This window comes from Sus scrofa, chromosome 18 (genome assembly GCF_000003025.6).
Source record: "Sus scrofa isolate TJ Tabasco breed Duroc chromosome 18, Sscrofa11.1, whole genome shotgun sequence".
NCBI classification, from domain to species: domain Eukaryota; kingdom Metazoa; phylum Chordata; class Mammalia; order Artiodactyla; family Suidae; genus Sus; species Sus scrofa.
Genome location: NC_010460.4, coordinates 11,101,398 through 11,124,612, shown reverse-complemented (window position 1 = coordinate 11,124,612; position 23,215 = coordinate 11,101,398). Strand labels below are relative to the sequence as shown.

Here is a 23,215-nt window from a genome sequence, read left to right as displayed (position 1 = left end):
TGTTCTCTCTTCTGGTTTGATGACTATCTTTAGTGTTGTATTTGAGTTGATTTTTCTTTGTGTATCAATTGTAGATTTTTGGTTTGCAGTTATTCTGAAGTTTCGATATAAGAGTCTGTATGTATATGAGATTGCTTTAAGTTGTTCTCTTAATTGCAAGTTCATCTCCAGTGTCCTGCATTTGCACCCACCTCCTCTCATGATTTCTGATTTTGGTGGTATAATTGTGCATGGATGAGTTCATATCTTTACTGTATATATACCTTTACTGGTGAGCCTTGTCATTTGTGGAGTTTTTGTTTCCTGTTGCTGTCTTTTCTTTTCTGCCTAGAGAAGTTCCTTTGGTATTTGTTGTAAGGTTTAGTGTTGCTGAATTCTCTCAGCTTTTGCTTATCTGTGAAGGTTTTGATTTCTCCTTCAAATCTGAGAGCCTTGCTGGGTAGAGTAATCTTGGTTGGAGGTTTTTTCCTTTCATCACGTTAAGTATATCATGCCACTCCCTTCTGGCCTGCAGAGTTTCAGCTGAAAAATCTGCTGATAACCTTATTGAAGTTCCCTTGTTATTTTTTTCTTTTCCCTAGCTGCTTTCAAGATTTTCTCTTTGTCTTTAATTTTGGTCAGTTTGATTAGTATGTGTCTTGGAGTATTCCTCCTTCAGTTTATTTTATATGGTATTTATATTGTGCTTCCTGGATTTGAGTGGGTGGTTCCTTTCCCATGTTAGGGAAGTTTTTGGCTGTTATCTCTTGGAATATTTTTTCTGTCCCCTTCTCTCTCTCTTATCCTTCTGGCACCCCTATAATACAGATGTTGGCGCATTTATTAACGTTGTCCCAGAGATCTCTGAGACTCTCTTCATTTGTTTTCAATCTTTTCTCTCTTTTCTGTTCTGCATCTGTAATTTCCACTAATCTGTCCTCCACCTTGCTTATTCGTTCTTCTGCCTCCTGTATTCTGCTGTTAGCTGCTTCTAGTGAATTTTTTATTTCAGTTATTGTATTTTGCATCTCTTCTTGTTTCAGTTTTATATCTTGTATCTCTTTGTTATTGTTTCCTGTAAGTTACCCATCTTTGCCTCCAGTTTATTTCCAGTGTCTTGCATTGTCTTCAGCATCAACAGTCTAAAGTCTTTTTCTTGGAGGCTGAGAATCTCCTCATTGCTTAGCTGATTTTCTGGGGTTTTTCCTTTCTCCCTCATCTGAGTTATAGTTCTCTGTCTTTTCATTTTTACAGGGTTTTGGTGTGGTGACCTTTTTACAGATAATAGGGTTGTAGCCTTTCTTACTTCTGGTGTCTGCCCCCCTTGTGGCTTGAAGTTGGTGTGGGGGCTTGCTGTAGGCTTCCTGATAACAGGGGCTGATGGCTGTCCACAGGTAGGTGGAGCTGATTCTAATTCCTCTGGTGGGTGAGGGTAGTCTCTGGATGGGATTAGAGGTAGCTGTGAGCCTGAGGGGTCTTTTGGGAGCCTGCTTACTGAGGGGTGGGGCTGGTCCCCCCTGGGTTGTTGTTTGCCCTGGGGCTTCTCAGCACTGATGGGTGGGGCCAGATTTTCCCAAAATGGCCACCCCCAGAGAAAGGCTGCTGAATATTCCCGAGAGCTTTGCTTCCAATGGCCTTCCCTCACATCAAGCTGCATTCTCCCGTTTTTCCCAGGATGTCTTCCAAGAACTGTGGTCAGGTTTGACCCAGATTCCTATGGGGACCTCGCTCTGCCCTGGGATCCAGTGCATGTGAAAGTCTGTGTGTGCCTTTTAAGGATGGGGTCTCCATTTTCCCCAGTCCCATGGCTCCTGCGCACAAGCCCCACTGGCCTTCAATGCCAGATGCTCCAGGGGCTCTTTCTCCCAGTGCCGGATCCCCACATATGAGAGTTTGATGTGGGGCTCAGAACTCTCGCTCCTGTAGGTGAGTCTCACTTAGTTTCCAGTCTGTGGAGCTTCCCACCTGGGAGGTATGGGGTTGTTTATATCACAAAATCGCTCCTCCTACCTCTTGATGTGGCCTCCTCTTTTTCTTCTGGAGTAGGATATCTTTTTTAAAGTTTCTGGTCCATTTGAGTGAAGATTGCTCAGCCTTTAGTTGTGAATTTTTTTAGGAGGGAAGTTGAGCTCCAGTCCTTCTATTCCACCATCTTAATCCCATCTGTCCCCTCTAGGTTTCATGTGCTTATTATTTTAATGTGTAGCTATTTCCATCCTTTCGTTTTCTTTAACTTGTGTATTTTGGTTGGGTTTCTTGTAGGTAGCATTTAATTTGGTCTTTTGTTACACAACTGTAGAACGCCATCAATGGTGTTGACAGGACCATGGACAGAGCACTATTTGACATTGTATAGATCCTCCCAGTTTTCTCCTGTGGAGGTTGAAGTACAGTTTCCTGACTGGTGGTGATCCGTCTTATGGTCCTGTCCTTCACCTTACCTGTGCCTGTGATCCGCAGTGTGTAAAAGAGGATTTAAATTCACATACATCTCTTTTATAGAGATGAGTAATCAGAGTTGCCACCTGTTTCTAGTACTTAATGTCAAAGCATTAGCCCTGCATCATGCTTAGGTTTAGACACTAAAACTTCACCAAGGCGTTCCCGTCGTGGCTCAGTGGTTAACGAGTCTGACTAGGAACCATGAGATTGCGGTTCGGTCCCTGGCCTCGCTCAGTGGGTTAAGGATCTGGCGTTGCCGTGAGTTGTGATGTAGGTCACAGACGCGGCTCGGATCTGGTGTTGCTGTGGCTCTGGCATAGGCCAGCGGCTACAGCTCCCATTCGACCCCTAGCCTGGGAACCTCCATGTGCTGCAGGAGCGGCCCAAGAAATGGCAAAAAGACAAAAAAAGAAAAAAAAAACCTTAACTGAAAGGAGATAGCAAGTCTTACATCTCAAAACCCAAAACTATAAATATTTAATTTGTAGGAAAAAAAGGCAAAAACTAGATCCTAGTACATTTGTCCCGCTACTTTTTTTTTTTTTTTTTTTTTTTTTTGTCTTTTGTCTTTTTTTGTTGTTGTTGTTGTTGCTATTTCTCGGGCCGCTTCCACGGCATATGGAGGTTCCCAGGCTAGGGGTTGAATCGGAGCTGTAGCCACCGGCCTACACCAGAGCCACAGCAACGCGGGATCCGAGCCGCGTCTGCAACCTACACCCCAGCTCACGGCAACGCCGGATCCTTAACCCACTGAGCAAGGGCAGGGACCGAACCCGCAACCTCATGGTTCCTAGTCGGATTCGTTAACCACTGCGCCACGACGGGAACTCCTGTCCTGCTACTTTTGTAAGTGTGTAATTTTCTGATTTCTAATTATATAATTATCTAAACATCTTTCATGATTTCATTTAGCAAACATGGAAATTGATGTGTGACTTCAACAGTCCTTTCTTTTCCTTTAATGTACAGGTAAATAGAATACTGAATTGTTAGTTGTTTTAACTTGAATAATAAATAAGTGATTTCTGGGAGTTCCTCTTGTGGCTCTCCAGGTTACGAACCCAGCTAGCATCCATGGGGATGCAGGTTTGATCCCTGGCCTCACTTAGTGGCTTAATGCAGCTCATGCAGTGTTGCCATGAGCTGTGGTGAGGCCACAGACACTGCTTGGATCTGGTGTTGCTGTGACTGTGGTGTAGGCTGGCAACTTCAGCTCCAATTCAGCCCCTAGCATGGGAACTCCCATATGCTGCAGGTGAAGCCCTAAGGTGGTGGTGGGGGAGGGCGGGAAGACAACAAATAAATAGGCGATTTCTTTGTTTAGCTTATTCTCATTGCATAGTCTAAAATCTTCTGATACCAGCAAAGAGAAGCAATTTATAGCATTTATACTAGTCCATTTGTTTTACTGTTTCTCTTGCATTATGGTTGACTCCCAGTGTGCCTTTCAGATTTCAAATTTTCCCTTTTCAAAAATGGGAATTGAATTATGTTTCTGCAGTATTCTCACCCTTCCCAGAATAATATGTCAAAAGAATCACTTTCATATAGATGTTTAGTTATTTACTTTGTAATATGCAGTGCTTTTTTTTTTTTTTTTTTTTTTAAACATGCTGACAAGGTACATCTTAAGCTCAGGAGTAAAGCATTGGATGAAGACACAAATTTGAGATTCACCAACATTTAGCCTTAGGTCTATGTTAGGTCTCATTACCTCTGTGACTCAGAATTCATTTGTAGTCCTAGAGATCATTTGAGGGAATGAAGTAGGTGAGGATGTGCTGGTCCTTTGCAAAGGAGTCAACTGTTGTCTGATTTTAAGGGGGTCACAGAGTATATAATGCACAGGTTTACCGAGTAGCATCCCAGTGTCATCAGCCCCTCTTTATATATTTGTTGATATAATCTATTTAACAATTCTGCCTCAGATTTGTTCTTTTGAGCTTGGAATATGTAGCACAGTAACTGAAGCACAAGTTCTCGATATGGTAGCCATTACATCATGATTATCATGTGCTGTTGTTTTATAGCAGAAGAAATAGAGACTCAGAAAGATTGTTTAGGGGTTATAGAGGAGTCAGTAGAGAGGAATAATCTGGCTCTATATAGCTTTAAAATCCATGCTATATCCTTTTAAAATGTACTTTCCATGTAGAATGTATGCAAGATGTGTCATTAGGCAGGATTCAGATTTCAGAGTTGCCATTTCATGGTTGTATGACCACGGAGAAATCTGGTGCTCTGTGTCCTGATTTGTAAAATTAGGATAATACTTAAGGCACTAAAGCTGGGTTGCTGAGGGCATTACTTGTCCTCAAGCTTTCTTCTAACCCTAGACTTGGCCTGAGGTGTCACTGGCTTCCACGTGTTTGTTTCCATGTGCTCTTGGGCCTTGGAAGTGGTTTGGTTCAGGAAAGACAGATGGGTTAAAATGAGTATTTCTGTCTTGCCAGGCTGCCCTTTTCCTCATCCTTTGGATAGAGGTAGTAGGATTTTGTGGACTTTTTTTTTTACACCTGTTGGTATTTTTGAGGTGGTAGCTTCGTGAGCACCTACTTTGGAATATATGAAGCTAAAAGGAAACTCAGTGAACTCACCATTGTCATCTCAGGTCCTGAGGTCTCTAGACAGTCTGTCGTCTCTCTCCCTTTTTCAGTGTTATATAGAATGTTTCTAGTCTTTAGCTGTACTTATTGGAATAAGGAAAAATGTGTTTACTCAGTCTTTCTAGTCTGTGAAATGCATTGTCACATCTTTACAGATTTTTTTTTTAATTTATTTTTTTGTCTTTTGTCCTTTCAGGGCTACACCTGCAGCATATGGAGGTTCCTAGGCTAGGGGTCAAATCGGAGCTGTAGTCACCAGCCTACACCACATCCGCAGCAATTCCTGATCTGAGCCGCATCTGCAACATACACCACAGCTCATGGCAATGCCGGATCCTTAACCCACTAAGCGAGGCCAGGGATCAAACCTGCAACCTCATGATTCATAGTCAGATTCGTTTCTACTGCGCCACGGTGGGAACTCCTACAGATTTTAATTACTAATTTCTTGTCAGTTCTGTGTTAGCGTTATCTTTTCCAGTTGGGGACTCGTCTTACTTTCTTTATGGTAATCTTTTGACTAACTGTAATGCTTAACTTTAATGAAGTTGAATTTATTCATTTTTCCCTCATGCTCTTTTTGTTTCTTAAGAAATTTATTCCAGATAGTTCTTAATCTATCCTATCCCAAAGAATTACTTTTTGAATTGAGTAACGTGGGGATCTGATTTCATTCCCCTCTCACTGTAGAGAACTATGGTACGGTAAAAAGGTCATCTCTCTTTCCACCGAGTTTGAGTGCCACATCTGTCACATGTAAAATGTATATACATGTGATGGAGTTCCCATCGTGGTTCAGCAGAAGCGAATCTGACTAGTAACCATTTTGAGGACTCAGGTTCGATTCTTGGCCTCACTCAGTGGGTTAAGGATGTGGCATTGCCATGAGGTGTAGGGTAGGTCACAGATGTGGCTCGGATCTGGTGTAGCTGTGGCTGTGATGTACGTATACCCGTGGCTACAGGTCTGATTCAGCCCCTGGCCTGGGAACCTCCATATGCCGTCAATGCGGCCCTAAAAAAACAAACAAGAAAATGTACATATATGTGAGCCTGTCAACATTCTGTTCCATTTTTGTTTATCTTTCATAAATATCACACTGTCTTAATTACTATAGCTTTACATATTTACTATGCTATCTGGTAGGTATGTCCTCCCAGCTTGTCAAAACTCTACTGCAGTTCCTGTTGGGATTGATTAAAAACTGCATTGAATCTTTCGATATGTTTGGGAGAGAATTGGCATCTTTATCATCATGGACATGGTGTTTTCATTACCTAGGTATTTTTAAAAAATTTTTGGAAAAATTTTTTATTTATATATTTATTTATTTTGCCTTTTAGGGCCGCACCTGCGGCATATGGAGGTTCCCAGGCTAGGGGTCCAATCAGAGCTACAGCTGCCGGCCTACATCACAGCTACAACGTGGGTTCTGAGCCATGTCTGAAACCTACACCACATCTGGCAATGCCAGATCCTTAACCCACTGAGCGAGGCCAGGGATCAAACCTGTCACCTCATAGTTCCTAGTTGGATTTGTTTCTGCTGTGCCACAACGGGAATTTCAACCTAGATATTTTTTAATAATTCTAAGTATAGCTTAGCATTTTTCTCCACGGTGGCCTTTTATGTTAAAAAAGTTTATTCCTACGTACTTAATATATTTTTGTTGCTATTGTAAAATGGTTTTTTTATTTAAAACTTTTGTATATTGCTTGAATATACCAATGAAATTGATCTTTGGATTATTTTGTCCTCATGCTTGATGCATTTCCTTTTGTAAAACATTTGTCTGGGAACTTGATAATAGTCTCCTTGGTAAATTGCAGTATCAAGTTTATATTAAATTGTTTAATGAAATTTTATATTTTAATTAATATAGAGTTACTAGTTATTATTGTTTTACCAAACACTATGAAAGATTTTTTTATTCCCCCTGAAGGAATGCTCTTTGTACATGTTAAAGAAAGCAGACTGGAGTTCTGAATCTCCTGTGGAGATTTCAAACAAAATGAGTATGTCCATGTTCCACTTTCAGAAATCCTGATTAGGTCCAGAACGAACCAGAACTCTTTGTTCTTTTAGAATTCTCCATATGATTCTGCACATCTCTATCTGAAACACACTGGGCGAGAAGTTGCTAAACAAACAACAGAAAGAATAGCCCAAAGGGGTGTTTGTTTGGAAGAGCATCTCATCTACAATTATAAGCATTTGTTCATCACCTAATGATATACTAATGTGAGACATCCACATCCACACCCCACATATAAACACACACCTAATATCCATATATGTGCATAATGTGAATTGCTTTGTGTTAAGTAATAGCAAGTGTGAATTTGAAGAGAGCGAACATTGTGAAAGAACCCATTCACAGTTTGGATGCTATGTGTTGGTTTGGTATCAGGATATTTGTATTAAACCTTAGACTCTAAACTCGTGGATATAGATAATAGGATTGGTGCTTGTCTAAGGTGGGGGATAGGAGCTGGGCAAAATGCATGAAGAGGATTGGAAGAGATGAGTTTCCAATTATAAAATGAATAAGTTATGCGGTTGTGTGTACACGATGGTGACTGTAGTTAATAATACTGTATTGCCTATTTGAAAATAGCTGGGGAGGGGTTCCCGTCCTGGCGCAGCTGAAATGAATACGACTAGGAACCATGAGGTTGTGGGTTCGATCCCTGGCCTTGCTCAGTGGGTTAAGGATCTGGCGTTGCCGCGAGCTGTGGTGTAGGGCACAGATGTGGCTTGGATCTGGCATTGCTGTGGCTCTGTAGACCCCTAGCCTGGGAACCTCCATATGCCATGGGTATGGACCTAAAAAGAAAAGATAGAAAAAAAAAAAAAAAAAAAAACCCAAAAAACCAAGGAAGTAGCTGGGGAGTGCATCTTAAAAGTTCTTGCTGCAGGAAAAAAAAAAAAATGTTGGGAGTTCCCTGGTGGTTCAGTAGGTTAAGGATCCAGAATTGTCACTGCTGTGGCAAGGGTTTGATCCCTGGCCTGGAAACTTCCACATGCCTCATGATCAGGCCAAAAAAAAAAAAAAAGTAATTATGTGGTGACAGATGTTAACTGAATTTGTTGTGGTTGTCATTTTGCAAATTATACAATATTGAATCATTACATTGTACACCTTAATCAAATATAGTGTCGTGTCAGTTCAAAAAACACTTAGAATGCAATTTTGTCTTTCCCAGTTGGAGTCATTCGATGTCCGGTTTGCAGCCAAGAATGTGCAGAGAGACACATCATAGATAATTTTTTTGTGAAGGACACTACTGAGGTTCCCAGCAGTACAGTAGAAAAGTCTAATCAGGTAAGTGTATTAAATTGTGAATCTCTGGATCACTTTGCTGTATGTAGAAAATTGACAGAACCCTGTAAACCAACTATAATGGAAAAAATAAAAATCATTAAAAAATAAAGTTTTGGAGTTCCCGTCATGGTGTAGTGGAAATGAATCCGACTAGGAGCCATGAAGTTGTGGATTTGATCCCTAACTTTGCTCAGTGGGTTAAGGATCTGGTGTTGCCGTGAGCTGTGGTATAGGTTGCAGATGCGGCTCGGATCCTGCATTGCTCTGGCTATGGTGTAGGCTGGCGGCTGTAGCTCCAGTTGGACTCCTAGCCTGGGAACTTCCGTATGCCGCAGGTGCGGCCCTAAAAAGACAAAAGACAAAAAAATAAAATAAAAAGTAAAGTTTTGAATCTTTTGCCTCCTCTTAATTAGGTAGCATAAAACACTGGAGAGCTCTTAAAATAAAAGATGTCAGATGTATTAGACCATTATATGTATGAAGTTGTGTGATATTTTAAATGTGTATAAGAATAATGAATAATTCATCTTAAGGAATAAACAGTGCCAATACCAGAGGTCCTTATTCCACCCCAACCTTCCCTATTCCCTCAGAGAAAAACCTTGTTCTGTATTTGCTATTATGCCTTTTCACTTTTTTTTTTGGTCTTTCTTAGGCCCCACTCATGGCCTATGGAGGTTCCCAGGTGGGATGTCGAATCTGAGCTACAGCCACCAGCCTGCACCACAGCCACAGCAACTCAGGATCTGAGCCACGTCTGTGATCTAAACCACAGCTCTCGGCAACGCCAGATCCTTAACCTATTGAGCGAACCCAAGTCCTCATGGATACGACTCATGCTCATTACTGTTGAGCCATGACAGAAACGCCTCTCTCTTGGTCTTATTTCATTTCTGTGTAATTGCACTATATATTGACAGATTTTTTTTTTTTTAATTTCAAGCCCCTCCCCTTAAAGTTTTTTTTTGTTTTAACAGTAAACTATAATGATGTTTATGAAAAATTCCATGTTTTGATCAGTACAGTTTTACGTTTAATAATGTTTTCTTTTCTACATGCTGTCTTTTAAAGCCTCATTTGGGAGCATTGTCCAAGATGTTGCATTTAGAGTCCCGCTAGTGTTTTGTTTTGTGTTTTCTCCTCCTTCTGTTACTCACATGCAGAATGTTTCTCCTCGTCTCTTAAACCTAACGCACAGGTCCTTAGTCGGTGGGCTGTAGTACTCCCAGGGAGGTGAGCTCTGATGAATTCTACACTGTGTGCTAAGTATAATGTATCAGTGTACTTGGGGATCAAGAGTCGCTGATGATTTCTCTCGGCAGTTCCTCTAATTGGGAATAGAAGATCTGTGAAGGCTCTGAATCTGGTTATGGAAATATTATTAATTTAAAATGTCTAAGAGGTAATGTTTAGGACTCTTTGGTATTCACACAACTAAACTTCTATACTCGTCATTTTCAGCTTTTTGATTCCTGGGGAAACTAGGAAATTAAGAGTTTACTTTAAATAAACATAGCTGCAGCTAATGAAAGTACCTCTTTTTATTTCAAGAGTATCCATAGTTTTTCCTAAGGTGGCCTTTGTCAAAGACTAAAACAGGGCTTCGTTCAGGTAGTAAAACTTTGAATTGTTGTGAAACCAGCTTTAAAGAGTGGAAACATAATTATGTGAGTTTACAGTGTCCAGTACGTAAACCTTCTGAAAGTTCTCTTCTGAGAACTAACGATTTTGTCCCTCTCTTCTAGAGTGTCCTGTCACTTAGTTTCATACATGATGGTGTTTGTACTAGATAGTCTTTGTGAGTCATTTCACTGACCAGCTGTACTTTGTTAGGTGAACTCTGTTAAGGCTCAGTCCAGAAAATTCAAAGTAGCATAAATAATCAACAGGGTAGAGTAGTGATATGACATGCAGTGACAAGGGATGAGACGGGATGATAATTGAAGGGATTCTAATTTTATTTTATTTTATTTTATTGGTCTTTTTAGGGCTGCATTCGTGGCATGTGGAGGTTCCCGGGCAAGGTTCGAATCGCAGCTTAGCTGCTGGCCTACACCATAGCCACAGCAACTCGGAGTCTGAGCCACGTCTGTGATATACACCACAGCTCACGGTAACTCTGGATCCTTAACCCACTGACCAAGGCCAGGAATTGAACCTGTGTCCTTATGGATACTAGTTGGGTTCATTAACTGCTGAGCCACAGTGGGAACTCCAGAATTTTAATTTAAAAGTCAGATTTAAGAGTCTGCTTTATGTGTCTGTGTATCAGTTAGTTTTCAGTGTGTTTGTATTTACTTATTCTGTCACAAAACACAGTAGGAAGATGTTATAATCAATTCAACTTGAGAGAGAATCCTGTAGACATCTTCAGTGAGGATAGTGGGGATGGGGAGTTTATTAACTCTGGTTCCAGTATAGGGGTATTTTGGGAACGAAGACTGGAGGGGTTGATAATGCAGGATGAACGGGAGCTAGGGAGCACTAGGTGAGAGGTGGTGCAAGCCGAGCTAGCCTGGTGTGGCGACAAGGAAAGGAAGGTGGTAAATTACCGTCCGCATAGGACTTACTGTACCTGATCGAATGTAGAAGGTGAGAGAGGGCTCACTCCCAGGACGGTGGGGGCCTTTCACAGTGACCAAGGGAGCATCTAGGTAGGTAGAGGCAAATATAATTGGTCTTGCATGCAATTGAGTTTGCCCATAAGACTAAGGTGGAAATGGCATCTTTGGTCAGATTAGAGCTCTAAACACAGTTCCTAGGTAGAGGTACTTTTAGAGACTTTTTGTTATGGATAATTTCAAGTATTATTGTATAAGTGGGAGAGGAAGCAGTGTAGCATAATAAACTCCCATGTACCCATTACTTAGCTCGATGGTTACCAACTCTTGTTTTATGTTGAAGTTAGTCCCTGGCATTTTATCATCTAATCTTTAAATATTTCAGTGTTTATTTCCTTTTTTGTTTGTTTTGTTTAATTTTTTTTTTTTTTTTTTTTTGGTTATTTTCACCCTTTATTGGGAATACAGGGCAGTATTACAGACTTGGATCATTAAATGAATAAATGTGGTGATACAGTATTGACAACAAGATGACCTGAATTCTGGGAGTAAGTGGTTTTCCAAGGAGTAGGAGAGAAAAGAGATGCAAGATCTTCAAAGGAGAAGCAAACCACTTACTCAGCTGCTGGAGGGTTCTGGCTTCAACTCATTAACGGCTGGAAGGAGTGCCAGTCCGAGTCAGCTGTCCATGATCCTCATCCCAGCAAATTGGAGCCTCCAGTTTCTCAGACTAATGGTAGACAGAAAAGGGAGTGACTCCAGACTAACTTCTAAGTTGATCTGGTTGACTCCGGAAGTGTCCTCCATGCATAAACTAGCAGAAGCCTGAGAGTGATGGTGGCGGTAAGGAGCCTCTCATGTGCTCCCAGTTACTGTATAGTGTGTGGAGGCTCGTAAGTGTTAGTCCTGCTAGACCACCTCATGCTGCCCCTCGAAGACCACCGGTACATTTATGCAACATGCCTGTCCTGGTTCCAGCTGCTACTGTGTTGGGGTCATCTTGTGCACCTCTTGTTTCCTCAACGATGACACCAAATGCACCATAGAGCAAAGCCAGAGAACCTGGAGTATTAGCCCAAAGCGGCCCTTGCCTAGTCACCATGTTCAAAATCTGTACGTTTCTTGGTTAGCACCAGGCCATGTTCTGGGTTTCTTTCAGTCTTAGCCACAGGCCATTTACAGCCCCAAATGCAGCCCCTGTCATACAACATCCTCCGATGGTAAAGGAGGCCAGTTCAGATCGGCCCCGGGTTTTATTAGGTCCAGTTGGAAAAATAAACGTATCTGTATCCTGCACAAGGTATCGTGGATCCACATTTAAATAAGGAGACCAAGGGTTCATACCACTTAGCCTGACTCTAGCCAGCTCCCCCAGCTCTTAAAAAGCCGGCCAACCCCCCTGGTTTTGTTGCTGCTTCCCCCACCTCCCTCCATGGTGTCACAGCAAACTGCCAGTCTGCTTCTCCCCACTGCCTCGGGCCGGGATCGGCTACGCGGAAACCCACGTACCACCACCTCCCTCCACACGATCTCACTGTTTCTTATGTAACACGATTTTTTTTGTAAACATAACTACCATATTAAATTCATAGGTAGAAAATTTATAGTAATTCCTTAATAGCATCAAACGGATAGACAGGGATCAAGGTCTCAAATCGTAGGTTTTTTTTTCCCTTTTTAAAAAAAAAAAAAAACAGTATTTGTTTCTATAAGAATCCAGTAAGGCCTATATAATGCACTTGGTTGATTTGTCTGAGATGTATCTTTTAATTAATCTCAAATTACGCATTGCCCCTTGGCCTTGCTGGCTTTCTTTTTCCTCCCTTTTAACATAATTTGTTGGATAAACTGTCTTGTCAGTCCAGTAAAGTTAGCCTTATTTTGAATTTTGCTGACCATCTCTATAGTCATTTGACATGCTTCCCTGTCTCCTGTATTTTGTGTAAACTAGTGATAAAAATCTAGAGGCTAGTTTAGATTGGAGTCTCCTTCAGTAAGGGGACATACGAATACTTGCATCCATATATCTGTGTATATTTCAAGCAGGAGGTGTATGATGTTGCATTGTTTTGTTTGTTTGTTTGTTTGTTTGTTTTTTTGGTCTCTTCTAGGGCCGTATCCGCAGCCTGTGGAGGTTCCCAGGCCAGGGGTCAAATGGAAGCTGTAGCCGCTGGCCTGTGCCACAGCCACAGCAATACATGAACTGAGCCTCGTTTGTGACCTGCACCACAGCTCACGGCAACGCTGGATCCTTAACCCACTGAGCAAGGCCAGGGATGGAACCTGCAACCTCATGGCTCCTAGTCGGATTCATTAAACAGTGAGCCATGACAGGAACTCCGCGTTATCTTTTTTTCTGATGTTATTGGCCTTTAATTATTACTGCCAAGTTGCCATATTTCTTTCTTTCTTTCTTTTTTGCTTTTTAGGGCTTCATCCTTGGCATATGGAGGTCCCCAGGCTAGGGGTCCAGTCAAAGCTACAGCTGCTAGCCTGTGCCACAGCCACAGCAATGCCAGATCTGAGCTGCATCTGCGACCTACACCACGGCTCATGGCAACGCTGTATCCTTAACCCACTGAGCGAGGCCAGGGATCAACCCCTCATCCTCATGGATCCTTGTCAGGTTCATTAACTGTTAAGTCAAGACAGGAACTACTACTGGCTTTGCTTTCTAAATTTTACCTCTTATCCTAGAAATCCCTTCCTAACAGTATGTGTAGTGATCCCTTACTCCTTTTTGCTGCCTAATATGGAGATTAAGTTTTAGATGGCATCCTTATAGAGTTGAGAGTTGACGCTGAGGGAATAGATGAGACTAATCCCCAGATCTAACAAAAATCTACAGAATCAGGGGAGGAGGAGTAGTGGTGGGATCCAGAGAGGCAATCTGGGAGAGAAAAGGATCTGCAAGTGTCAGGGAAGTAAGAATTGGTGGCACTGGAGTTCCCGTTGTGGTCAGCAGGTTAAGAACCTGACATAATGTTTATTATGAGGATTTGGATTTGATCCCTGGCCTTTTCAGTGAGTTAAGGATCCGGCGCTGCCACCAGCTGAGGCATAGGTCTTAGACGCGGCTCGGATGGAGCGTTGCTGTAGCTGTGGCATAGGCTGGCAGCTGCAGCTCCAGTTGGACCCCTGCCTGGAATCTTGCATATGCCGCATGTGTGGCCCTCAAAAAAAAAAAATAAAAGAATGAGCGGTATCAAGCGTTGTTCACAATGTTGAAGACAAGAGCTAAGAAAAGGCAGGTTTGGGTTGTGGAAATGTTATCCAGGTATTTGGAATTTAGCTAATGTAAACCGCTGATTGAGGAGGGAAATTTTTTTCCCCAACCACAAATGATGTCATGGGGACTGTTTATATCTTGTGTACCTTTTTAATAGCTGTTCTCAGAGAATAGTGCCACCATTTACACAGGTCAGCAAGCTGGAAGCAGAGGGGCTATCCCTGCACCTTCTGTATCCAGTGCATCCCCCACGCCAGCCTGTTCTACTTCCCGATCTCCTTCATTCATCTCCACTGCTCCTCACTCAATAAACCCCTGAGAAGGACTTCTACTAATCTCCATGTCGAAACCCTTGCTTTTTTTCCCAATCTGTTCTCTACTTTGCAGGGACATTGATTTTTTAAATGCACATCTGTCTGTGTCACCTACTGACTTGAAAGCTTTTAGGACACTTTTTCAGACAAAGACCGATACTGTTGTGTGATCCTACTCGATCTGGCCCCTGCCTGCCCAGCCACCCGCTCCTTCTCTTGCCTGTCTTCCCCTTGATCTCTCCACTTCAGTCGTACTTGGCTTTCTGTCAGTTCTTTGAACCTGCCATATTCTTGCCAGAGCCTTTGGTACATGCTGTTCTCTCTGCCTAGAAGGCTTTCATCAGTAATTGAGGACTCCACTTTCATATCTTGGACAAATATGATCGCTTTAGAGAAAGCCTCGCCTGGCTCTCTCTGCTTGTGCTTTCCCCAGCCCTACAACCCCACTGGAATCAGATCACTTTCCTCCATCATACGTGCTGACAGCTTCTTTTCCTTGATGGCACTTCTCAATTTGTCGTTATATGTTAGTGTGATTATTATGTGACTTTCTCATGTTTAGTCTTCAGAACCACTCAGTAAAATCCATGTTGTTATCATTTATTTTATTTTGTTTTATTTATTTTTGCTTTTTAGGGCCGCACCTGCGGCATATGGAGGTTCCCAGGCTAGGGGTCAGATCAGAGCTGTAGCTGCTGGCCTGTGCCACAGCAACCCAGGATCTGAGACCTCTGTCCACCACAGCTCACAGCAACGCTGGATCCCTAACCCACTGAGCAAGGCCAGGGTTTGAACCTGCGCCTTCATGGATGCTAGTCAGATTCGTTAACCTCTGAGCCATGATGGGAACACCGCTATTTTAAAGATGAGCATTCTAAGTCACCTGCCCAAGACTGTTCAGCTAGTAAGTAGAGGAACTGGGATTTGAACCCACACTTCCATCTAGGAGCCCAGGTGTCAAAAGGGCAGGGACTGGGTTTGCTTTTTCTGATTGTGGTATCCTCAACAAATAGCATAGTGCCTGGAATATTTGACATTGAACTAGGGCTAATGTCTTTTTATTTCCATTTCATATGTTTATAGTTGAAAACATAGTATCAGTTTAAGTTTATGAACACGGGAAGGTAACTGACAGAGACAAGCATGCTTGGTATGTCATTAAAATATGATTACCTTTTCTTACATGTTGTGTTTTTATCTCAAAAATTGATGGGACATGTTTCTTTTATTAGGTATGTACAAGCTGTGAGGACAATGCAGAAGCTAATGGGTTTTGTGTAGAGTGTGTTGAATGGCTCTGCAAGACATGCATCCGAGCTCATCAAAGGGTGAAATTCACAAAAGACCACACTGTGAGACAGAAAGAAGAAGTATCTCCAGGTAATCGTTTTTTATCTCTTTTTTTCTCTATCCCTTCCATAGTCATTCTTCCCATACTGACTTGTTTAGATACACCAGTAAGTATTGAATATAGTTTGTATTTTAATACAAGGAAGTCTATGTTGTTTATAGTCTGTATTTGAATACTTATAAATGTCGGTAGGTATGAATAGATAAACTGTTCTGCTTTATATTTATACTCACCATCCTCATATAAATGCCTTATGTGAATGTATAGCAAATGAGGAAGAAAGTAGCTTTTAAAACTTTTTTCTTATCTTATTTTTAAGATGATAACAGATGAGCTTTAAAAAAGTTTTAAAACTTTTTTCTCTCTGATATTCTTATGGTAAGGCTGTTTCATGATATTTGTTCTATAAATGTATTTTTTATTATAGTAAAATATCTGTAACTTAAAATTTGACATTCTAACCATATTAAGTGTACAGATCAGTGGCATGAATTGTATTCAACATTGTTATGCAACCATCAGCACTTAGCTATTTCCAAAACTTTTTTAGCAGCCCCGCAAAGAAACTGTACCCAGCAAATAATGACTCCTTATGTCCTTCTCACCAGCAGCCCCCGCTAACTTCTAGTCCTGTGTCTGTCTCTGTGAATTTGCTTATTTTGGGTATTTCATACAAGTGGACATCCTACGGTATTTGTCCTTCATTGTCCAGCTTATTGTACTTATCACAATGTTTTCAGGCTCCATCCATATTGTAATGTTTGTCAGAACCTCATTTGGTTTTGTGAGTCATTAATATATCTTTGTTTAAAAATTAATTCACTGCTTTTTATTCATTGAGTCAAGTACTGTTTGTACACCTATTCTATATTCCAGAAAGTGTGCTAGATTAAAAAGATGAAATGGTGAATTAGACAGATACTTCCTGCCGTCCAGGAGTTAACAGTATGATGAAGACTAAACAAATTAGGAATCATAGTTCAGGCCTTGGGAGCACATGAAAGGAGTACCAAACTCAGATTTGGGGATTTGCATTAAAGGCCAAACCTGAGGCTTCAAGGATGAATAGAAATTCATTACAGGAAGGAGAAGGGTGGGCAAACTGAAGCACATGCACACATTTCCAGAGGGGGATGTTGAGTATAGCTGAATAGTAAGATGCAAGAGGAAGAGTGGTAAGAGCTGAGGACGCACAGGGAAAGGAGAGTGTCACTTCTGAGATCACTGATGAAGAGAAGACACAAAGGAGCAAAGGCCAGGTATAGACCCAGGTAACTATAATAGATTAGTGCTAGAAAGACCTGCTTTTCTGTGAAGGTAGGCAGTTATTTAAAAGGAGAGCAGAGGACATAGGACTAAAAAAGTAAAGAATGTGAAGGATTCCACATTCCAGTTATTCTTGGAAATAATTCCAGTTAGAAGAGAGTTGAGCTTTGGATTGCATAGTAGCATCAAGGTTCCGTTTGATACAGTTCTTAAAACTTAATCTGTCAGTTCTCGCCAGTCTGATGTGGGGATAGAGAAGGACCAAACTATTTAGGGTTGGAGATTAGCTGGACTGGTGTTCTTGAATTTCCGCAGGGTGAGAGATGCAGAAAATGCCAAGCCTTGGCATGAATTATTGGGGATGTTAGCTGTATGAAGGCAGTGAAGTTGATGGTGTCAGCTGACAGGGTGAAAGAAATGATTAGGGACTAGCAATAGCGATAGCTACAGTGAGAGTAGTTAAGAATTGGAAGCTGAGAAAGCAGAAGTTATTAAAGTGGGATGTTTGAATTTATGATTACAGAAATGGAAGAGCAATGGACAAGAAAAAAATCTAGGATGAGACCATGATGTGTAGTAAATTGAATAAGTAGCTAAAATGAGGTGCAGGTTTTCAGAGATGAAAAAGTCTGAGAGGCTTGTGATACTCTGGGGACTTCTAAATCATCCAGGGTGTTGATGAGACTTAGGCTAGGAGGATGACTGTGAGTCAGAGTCTAAATTCCTCATAAATAAAGGAAGTCTATAAATGGGTGACTAATGCCTTAATCGTCTACATCAGAATCTCAATAAGTATTCCTGAGGAGCCGACGCAAAGCAGGCTGTTGCAAGCCAGCTAAGGAGGTGTGGTCACCCTGCCTACTGTGATGCCCAGATGGCGTGAACCTTAGGGAGAAGAGTGCAGGGAGCTATGACAGTACTGATATTGAACCAACTATACATTCATTGTTGGAATTAATTCCATTTAGTCTTTTTTTTTTTTTTTGGTCTTTTCTAGGGCCTCTCCCGTGGCATATGGAGGTTCCCAGGCTAGGGGTCTAATCGGGCCTACGCCACAGCCACAGCAACGTGGAAACCAAGCCTCGTCTACTACTTACACTATAGCTCACGGCAGTGCAGATCCTTAACCCACTGGGTGAGGCCAGGGATCGAACGCACAACCTCACGGTTCCTAGTCGGATTCGTTAACCACTGAGCCATGACGGGAACTCCTCCTTTCAGTCTTGATGTCTTGTGCTTTTAGTATTCTTTTAATGTATTTTTCTCTACTTGGTTATTTTTCCTTTTTTCAGAATTTTATTTATTTTTCCCTTCTTTTTGATATGACTAGATAGTAGGTTACCTTTTCGTTTTTATCTTTAAATTTATCTTAGTTACCCTCTCTATACATTTTAGTTCATTTTATATTTAATTTCTCTCAACGTAGCTTTGTATTCTACTTATTTGTATTCTCGTTTTTCCATTTAACATTGTAACATAAGCCTTGCGGAGTTTTATTTCCACGTTGGATAACTATTAATAGCAAAAACTTTATGATTAGCCATGTTGATGCGTATGCTCTGTTTAGGAATTTTGCAAAAGTGGGGAAATAATTTTCCCATCACCCTTTAACACATTATTCTGCCTTGCATTAAAAAGGTAATCACCCACATTTATTCCATTTAGGTCCCGCTCACTTATCTGGGCTATATTATAAAACCTAGTGGCAATGATGGTGTTGGTGAAACTGCAGCTCCTTTATATCACAACGGATTTGAATATAAATGAACCATCCAGGAGTTATTCACTATTTAATTATGTGAATTTCTTCTTTTTGCCTCCCATTGTTTCCACAGAGGCAGTTGGTGTGACCAGTCAGCGACCAGTGTTTTGTCCTTTTCATAAGAAGGAGCAGCTGAAGCTTTACTGTGAAACATGTGACAAACTGACGTGTCGGGACTGCCAGTTATTAGAACATAAAGAGCATAGGTACCAGCATCTTTCATTATGTACATAGATTTATAACACAGCTTTATGAGGACTAGACAGTTGATGGCACCCCAACCCAATGTCGGTCTGCAGATAATGTTTTGTTTGGCTAGCAATATGTTGGCCTGTTGCAAGATTTTCAAGATTTTTCACCTTGGGTGTTGCAAACTTTGGAGCCAGGTAATTCTGTGTTGTGGGGGGCTGTCTGGTGCCTTGTATGGTGTTAACTGCATCTTTGACTTCTAGTTAACAGATTCAAATAGCATTCTTCCAGTTGTGAAAACCAAACTCTCCAGATATTGCCAAATGCCCTGGAGAGCAAAGTCACCAAACCACTGGCCTACACGCTTTTTTTTTTTTTTTTTTAAGGGCTGCACTGTGGCGTATGAAAGGTCCCTGACTAGGGATCAAGTTGGAGCTGACACCACAGCCACAGCAACATGGGATCTGAACCACATCTGTGGGCTGCACCACAGCTCATGGCAACACTGGATCCTTAACCCATTGAGCAAGGACAAGGATCGGAAAGACAGCCTTATAGATATTAGTTACAACAGTAACTCTCCTACACAGTTTTTAAAAATGCATGGAATTAGTTAGTTGCCAGTGTTGTAAATGAGATTTTACATATTAAAAAAGTTAGGTCTTTGATTTTGGTTTGATCGGGTTTTGTTTGGTTTAATAAAATGGAATCTATTCTAGCCCTGGGCTCCATATACTCTCATGTCAATATTTGGCTGGAATTGACTTTAGTCTTCTTTAGAATGGGAAGGCTTTTCTAAATCATCATAGTCCCTACCAAAGCTTACTTTGAAAGCTGTCTTCCATAGCCATTTGAATTAACAACTGACTTAAAAACAGATTCTGATAAATCAATGCAAATATAATTGGTGAAAATGCTCTGGGCTCCCGATAGTGGCAGACTAGATAATTTGACCAACCATACCAGTGAGGGTCACTTAGAAGACATGGGAAAAATGCAGAAATCATTGATAGGATATTTTAGAGCTTGATAATTAAGAGCTAATGGGCCAGGATTGGCATGGAGTGGGAACAGAAAAAGGTATAGGCTTTTTCCCCTTGGAAGCACTTGGCTAGTGATTGAGGGGTACGTTTAATAGGCTCACAGGACTGAAAGACAGGGATTGGACTTCGGGGATTTCAGAGGTTAAAGACTTCTCCTTGCCTTGAGTTGGGATCCTGAAAGTCTACACTGTCATAGAAAAGATGAGCTAGCTGGTACATAGTTGTTCACAGGTAGGTTCCAAAAGTGCAGAATCAGATCTTCTCGGTAGCCAGAGTGGGATTAAATCAGAATTGTATTGCTGGTACCTCAGAGTACCTGGTAGAATAAAATGAAATCCTCCCTGGAGCAACAAAACATCATCCTAGACCTCAGGTTTATTTAATGAGTTTCGTTAAAATGGTTCAGCTCACAATTCGAAGTAACCATGTATACTGGGAAATAAGGCAATGTGAACAAAGTCTAGAACTTGATATTACAATAACTGAAATTAACTCGTTTACAGCAGATTTGGTATGCCAGAAAATGAGTAATGAGCTAGGAGAAAATAACTAAATGAAGCATGATAAACAGAAAGATGGAAAATGGAAGAGGGATGGAGATGATCTAATACAGGGTGTACTTGGGACCCAAGAAGGAGAGAGAGAATGGGAAGGAAACAGCATTTGAGGAAAGAATGTAATAGCTTAGAACTTTGTAATACTGAAGAAAGACATCTGGCCTATGTTCTAGAAGCTGCAGTACTCCCAGCAGAATAATTAAAAAATAATCTTTTTGAAGTGCAAAAAGAAAATAACCACAAAACTAAAATTTTATACCCAATGAATATAGTCCTCAGAATTGAAAGTTAATGACAGACGTTTTCAGACAAAATAAACTGGGAGAATACATTCCCCAGTAAACACAGAAGCAAACTTGAGTCAGAAGAAGAATGCTAGGTGATGCATGACAGCACAAAGAGTAGTTAAAATGTTAAAAAGTTAAAAAGTCTGGGAGTTGCCATTGAGGTGCAATAGAAATGAATCCGACTAGTATCCATGGCCTTGCTCAGTGGGTTAAGGATCCGGCGTTGCTGTAAGGTCTGGTGTAGGTCACAGGCACAGCTCGGATTCTGAATTACTTCGGCTGTGGCATAGGCTGGCAGCTGTAGCTACGATTTGACCCCTAGCCTGGGAAACTCTATATGCCGCGCATGTGGCCCTAAAAAAAAAAAAAAGTTATGTGAGTAAATCTAAAATGTTATTGACTTAAGAAATAATAATGTCTTGGTGTGTGTCATGTGTGTGTTATATATCACATACCACACGTTAGGAGGATACAGAACAGAGTTTGTGTTCATGTGTTGTTTAGGAAGAAGGTAGTAAACTACAAATTAATATTAGATGATACTTCAATACCTGCATCTTCTAATGTAGAGCAGTCACTAAAAGAATAGTGCAAGTCAATAGGATTACCAAGGTAAGAGAGGGAGGAAGCAGAAAAATTAATAATCAGTCTAAACTCTGGCCAAAAAAAGAAAAAAGAACAAAAGGGATTTAATAAGACTTTATTAAGTTGTTAGATCTGTAAATGTATTTGTAATCATAATAAATGTGAATGGATAAATATTCTAAATTAAAAGATTGCATGCTGGATAAGAAAGCTAATGGAGAATGTGCTACTTTTTATAAGAAAAATATGTAAAGCCTATGTATATAAAAAAGAGTGACGGGAAAAGACATTCCATAAAAACACTAATCAGAGGTCAGCTGCTGTATCAAAGTACTTTATTTGGGATAAAGATACTTCATAACCATAAAATATTCTATCTAAAAAATATAAAGCAGTTCTAAATTTATATTCCTCACAGCCTTAGAACATTTAAAGAAAAATAACATTACTTAGAACATAGTTTAAGTTCCCGGGTCAGGTATTGAACCTGCACCACAGCAGCAAACCAAGCTGTTGCAGTGACGTCACCAGAACCTTAGTGCACTGCGCCACAACTGGACGCCAGTGCACATGATTTTCAAACATGGAAAGAAAAATTGGATGTTCTATGTGGCTTACCAGGTAACAAACCTAATTAGTATCCATCCATGAGGATACAGGTTCAATCCCTGGCCTCATTCATTGGGTTAAGGATCCGTCATGGCTGTAGTGTGTAGGTCACAGAAGCAGTTTGGATTGGATGTTGCTGTGGCTGTGACATAGGCCAGCGGCTGCAGCTCCAGTTGGACCCCTAGCTTGGCAACTTCCATATGCTGCAGGTGTGGCCCTAAAAAGCTAACCATATGCCAGGGCAGTTTTACATTTCAAATAATTGAAGTCATAAATTCTTGTGTAAATTCAGTACAGTCAATCTAGAAAACAATAATAGATGAGAAAAATCTCCATATTTTTGAAAATGAAATGTAATTCATATGAAAACTAAATGCACTGATACATGATCCTGGACTGTATCCCAGACTAGAGGGGAAAAATGTTACTGGGCACGTGACTGAGACAAATTACGTAACTGGAGTATGGTCTGTAGATTACATGAAAGTATTATCTCAGTGTCAAATTTCCTGTATTTAGTAATTATGGTTACATAATAGAATATCCTTGCCTTTAGGAAATGCATACAAATTATTAAGGCGTTAAAGGGCAATGGTGAGGCAATGTTTGATAAAGGAATTAATCTTTATAAAGGTATATGTGCGATCTCTGTGCTATATAACTTTGAAATTATTTTTAAAAGAAGCAGTTAAAAATAAATTTAAATAAAATATCAAAAAAATTCCAGTAGATATTAGAAGCTATGTTTATCTCAATGATAGTGAAAATACCATTCTTAAGTATACTGCTAAAGCCAGAGGAAAATATATATCATTAAATGCATATATTAGATATTAAGGATAAATAAATGTGCTAAACATTTATCTCAGGTTGTAAAAAGTAGCAAATTAAAGCCGAAATAAGTAGCAAAAGGATCCAGTAAAGACAATGCAAAATTTAATGAAATAGCCAAAGCCCCAAATTGGATCCATCAAAATATTAATAAAATTAACAAATCTCTTTAGTGATTAGAAAAAGAACAGGCTCAAATAACCAATGCCAGGGGTGAAAAGAGGGCATTTGCCACATTTTGTCCAGGCACTTAAAAATATAAAAATGTTATCTTTCATT

The 23,215-nt window shown here is 40.6% G+C and overlaps 1 protein-coding gene and 1 pseudogene across 4 annotated transcripts in view; one reads left to right on the top strand and one right to left on the bottom strand.

Annotated features, from left to right (window-relative positions):
• The window catches only part of TRIM24 (tripartite motif containing 24), a 96,545-nt gene that overhangs the window by 27,143 nt on the left and 46,187 nt on the right, over positions 1 to 23,215 (top strand). For all 4 annotated transcript variants that reach the window (XM_021079187.1, XM_021079186.1, XM_021079188.1 and 1 more), the window contains 3 exons: positions 8,234 to 8,352; positions 15,689 to 15,836; positions 18,909 to 19,041. In XM_021079187.1, coding sequence (XP_020934846.1) covers positions 8,234 to 8,352; positions 15,689 to 15,836; positions 18,909 to 19,041 — 400 coding nt within the window. The remainder of the gene's footprint in view (positions 1 to 8,233; positions 8,353 to 15,688; positions 15,837 to 18,908; positions 19,042 to 23,215) is intronic.
• Positions 10,470 to 12,347, bottom strand: LOC110257617 (annotated as a pseudogene).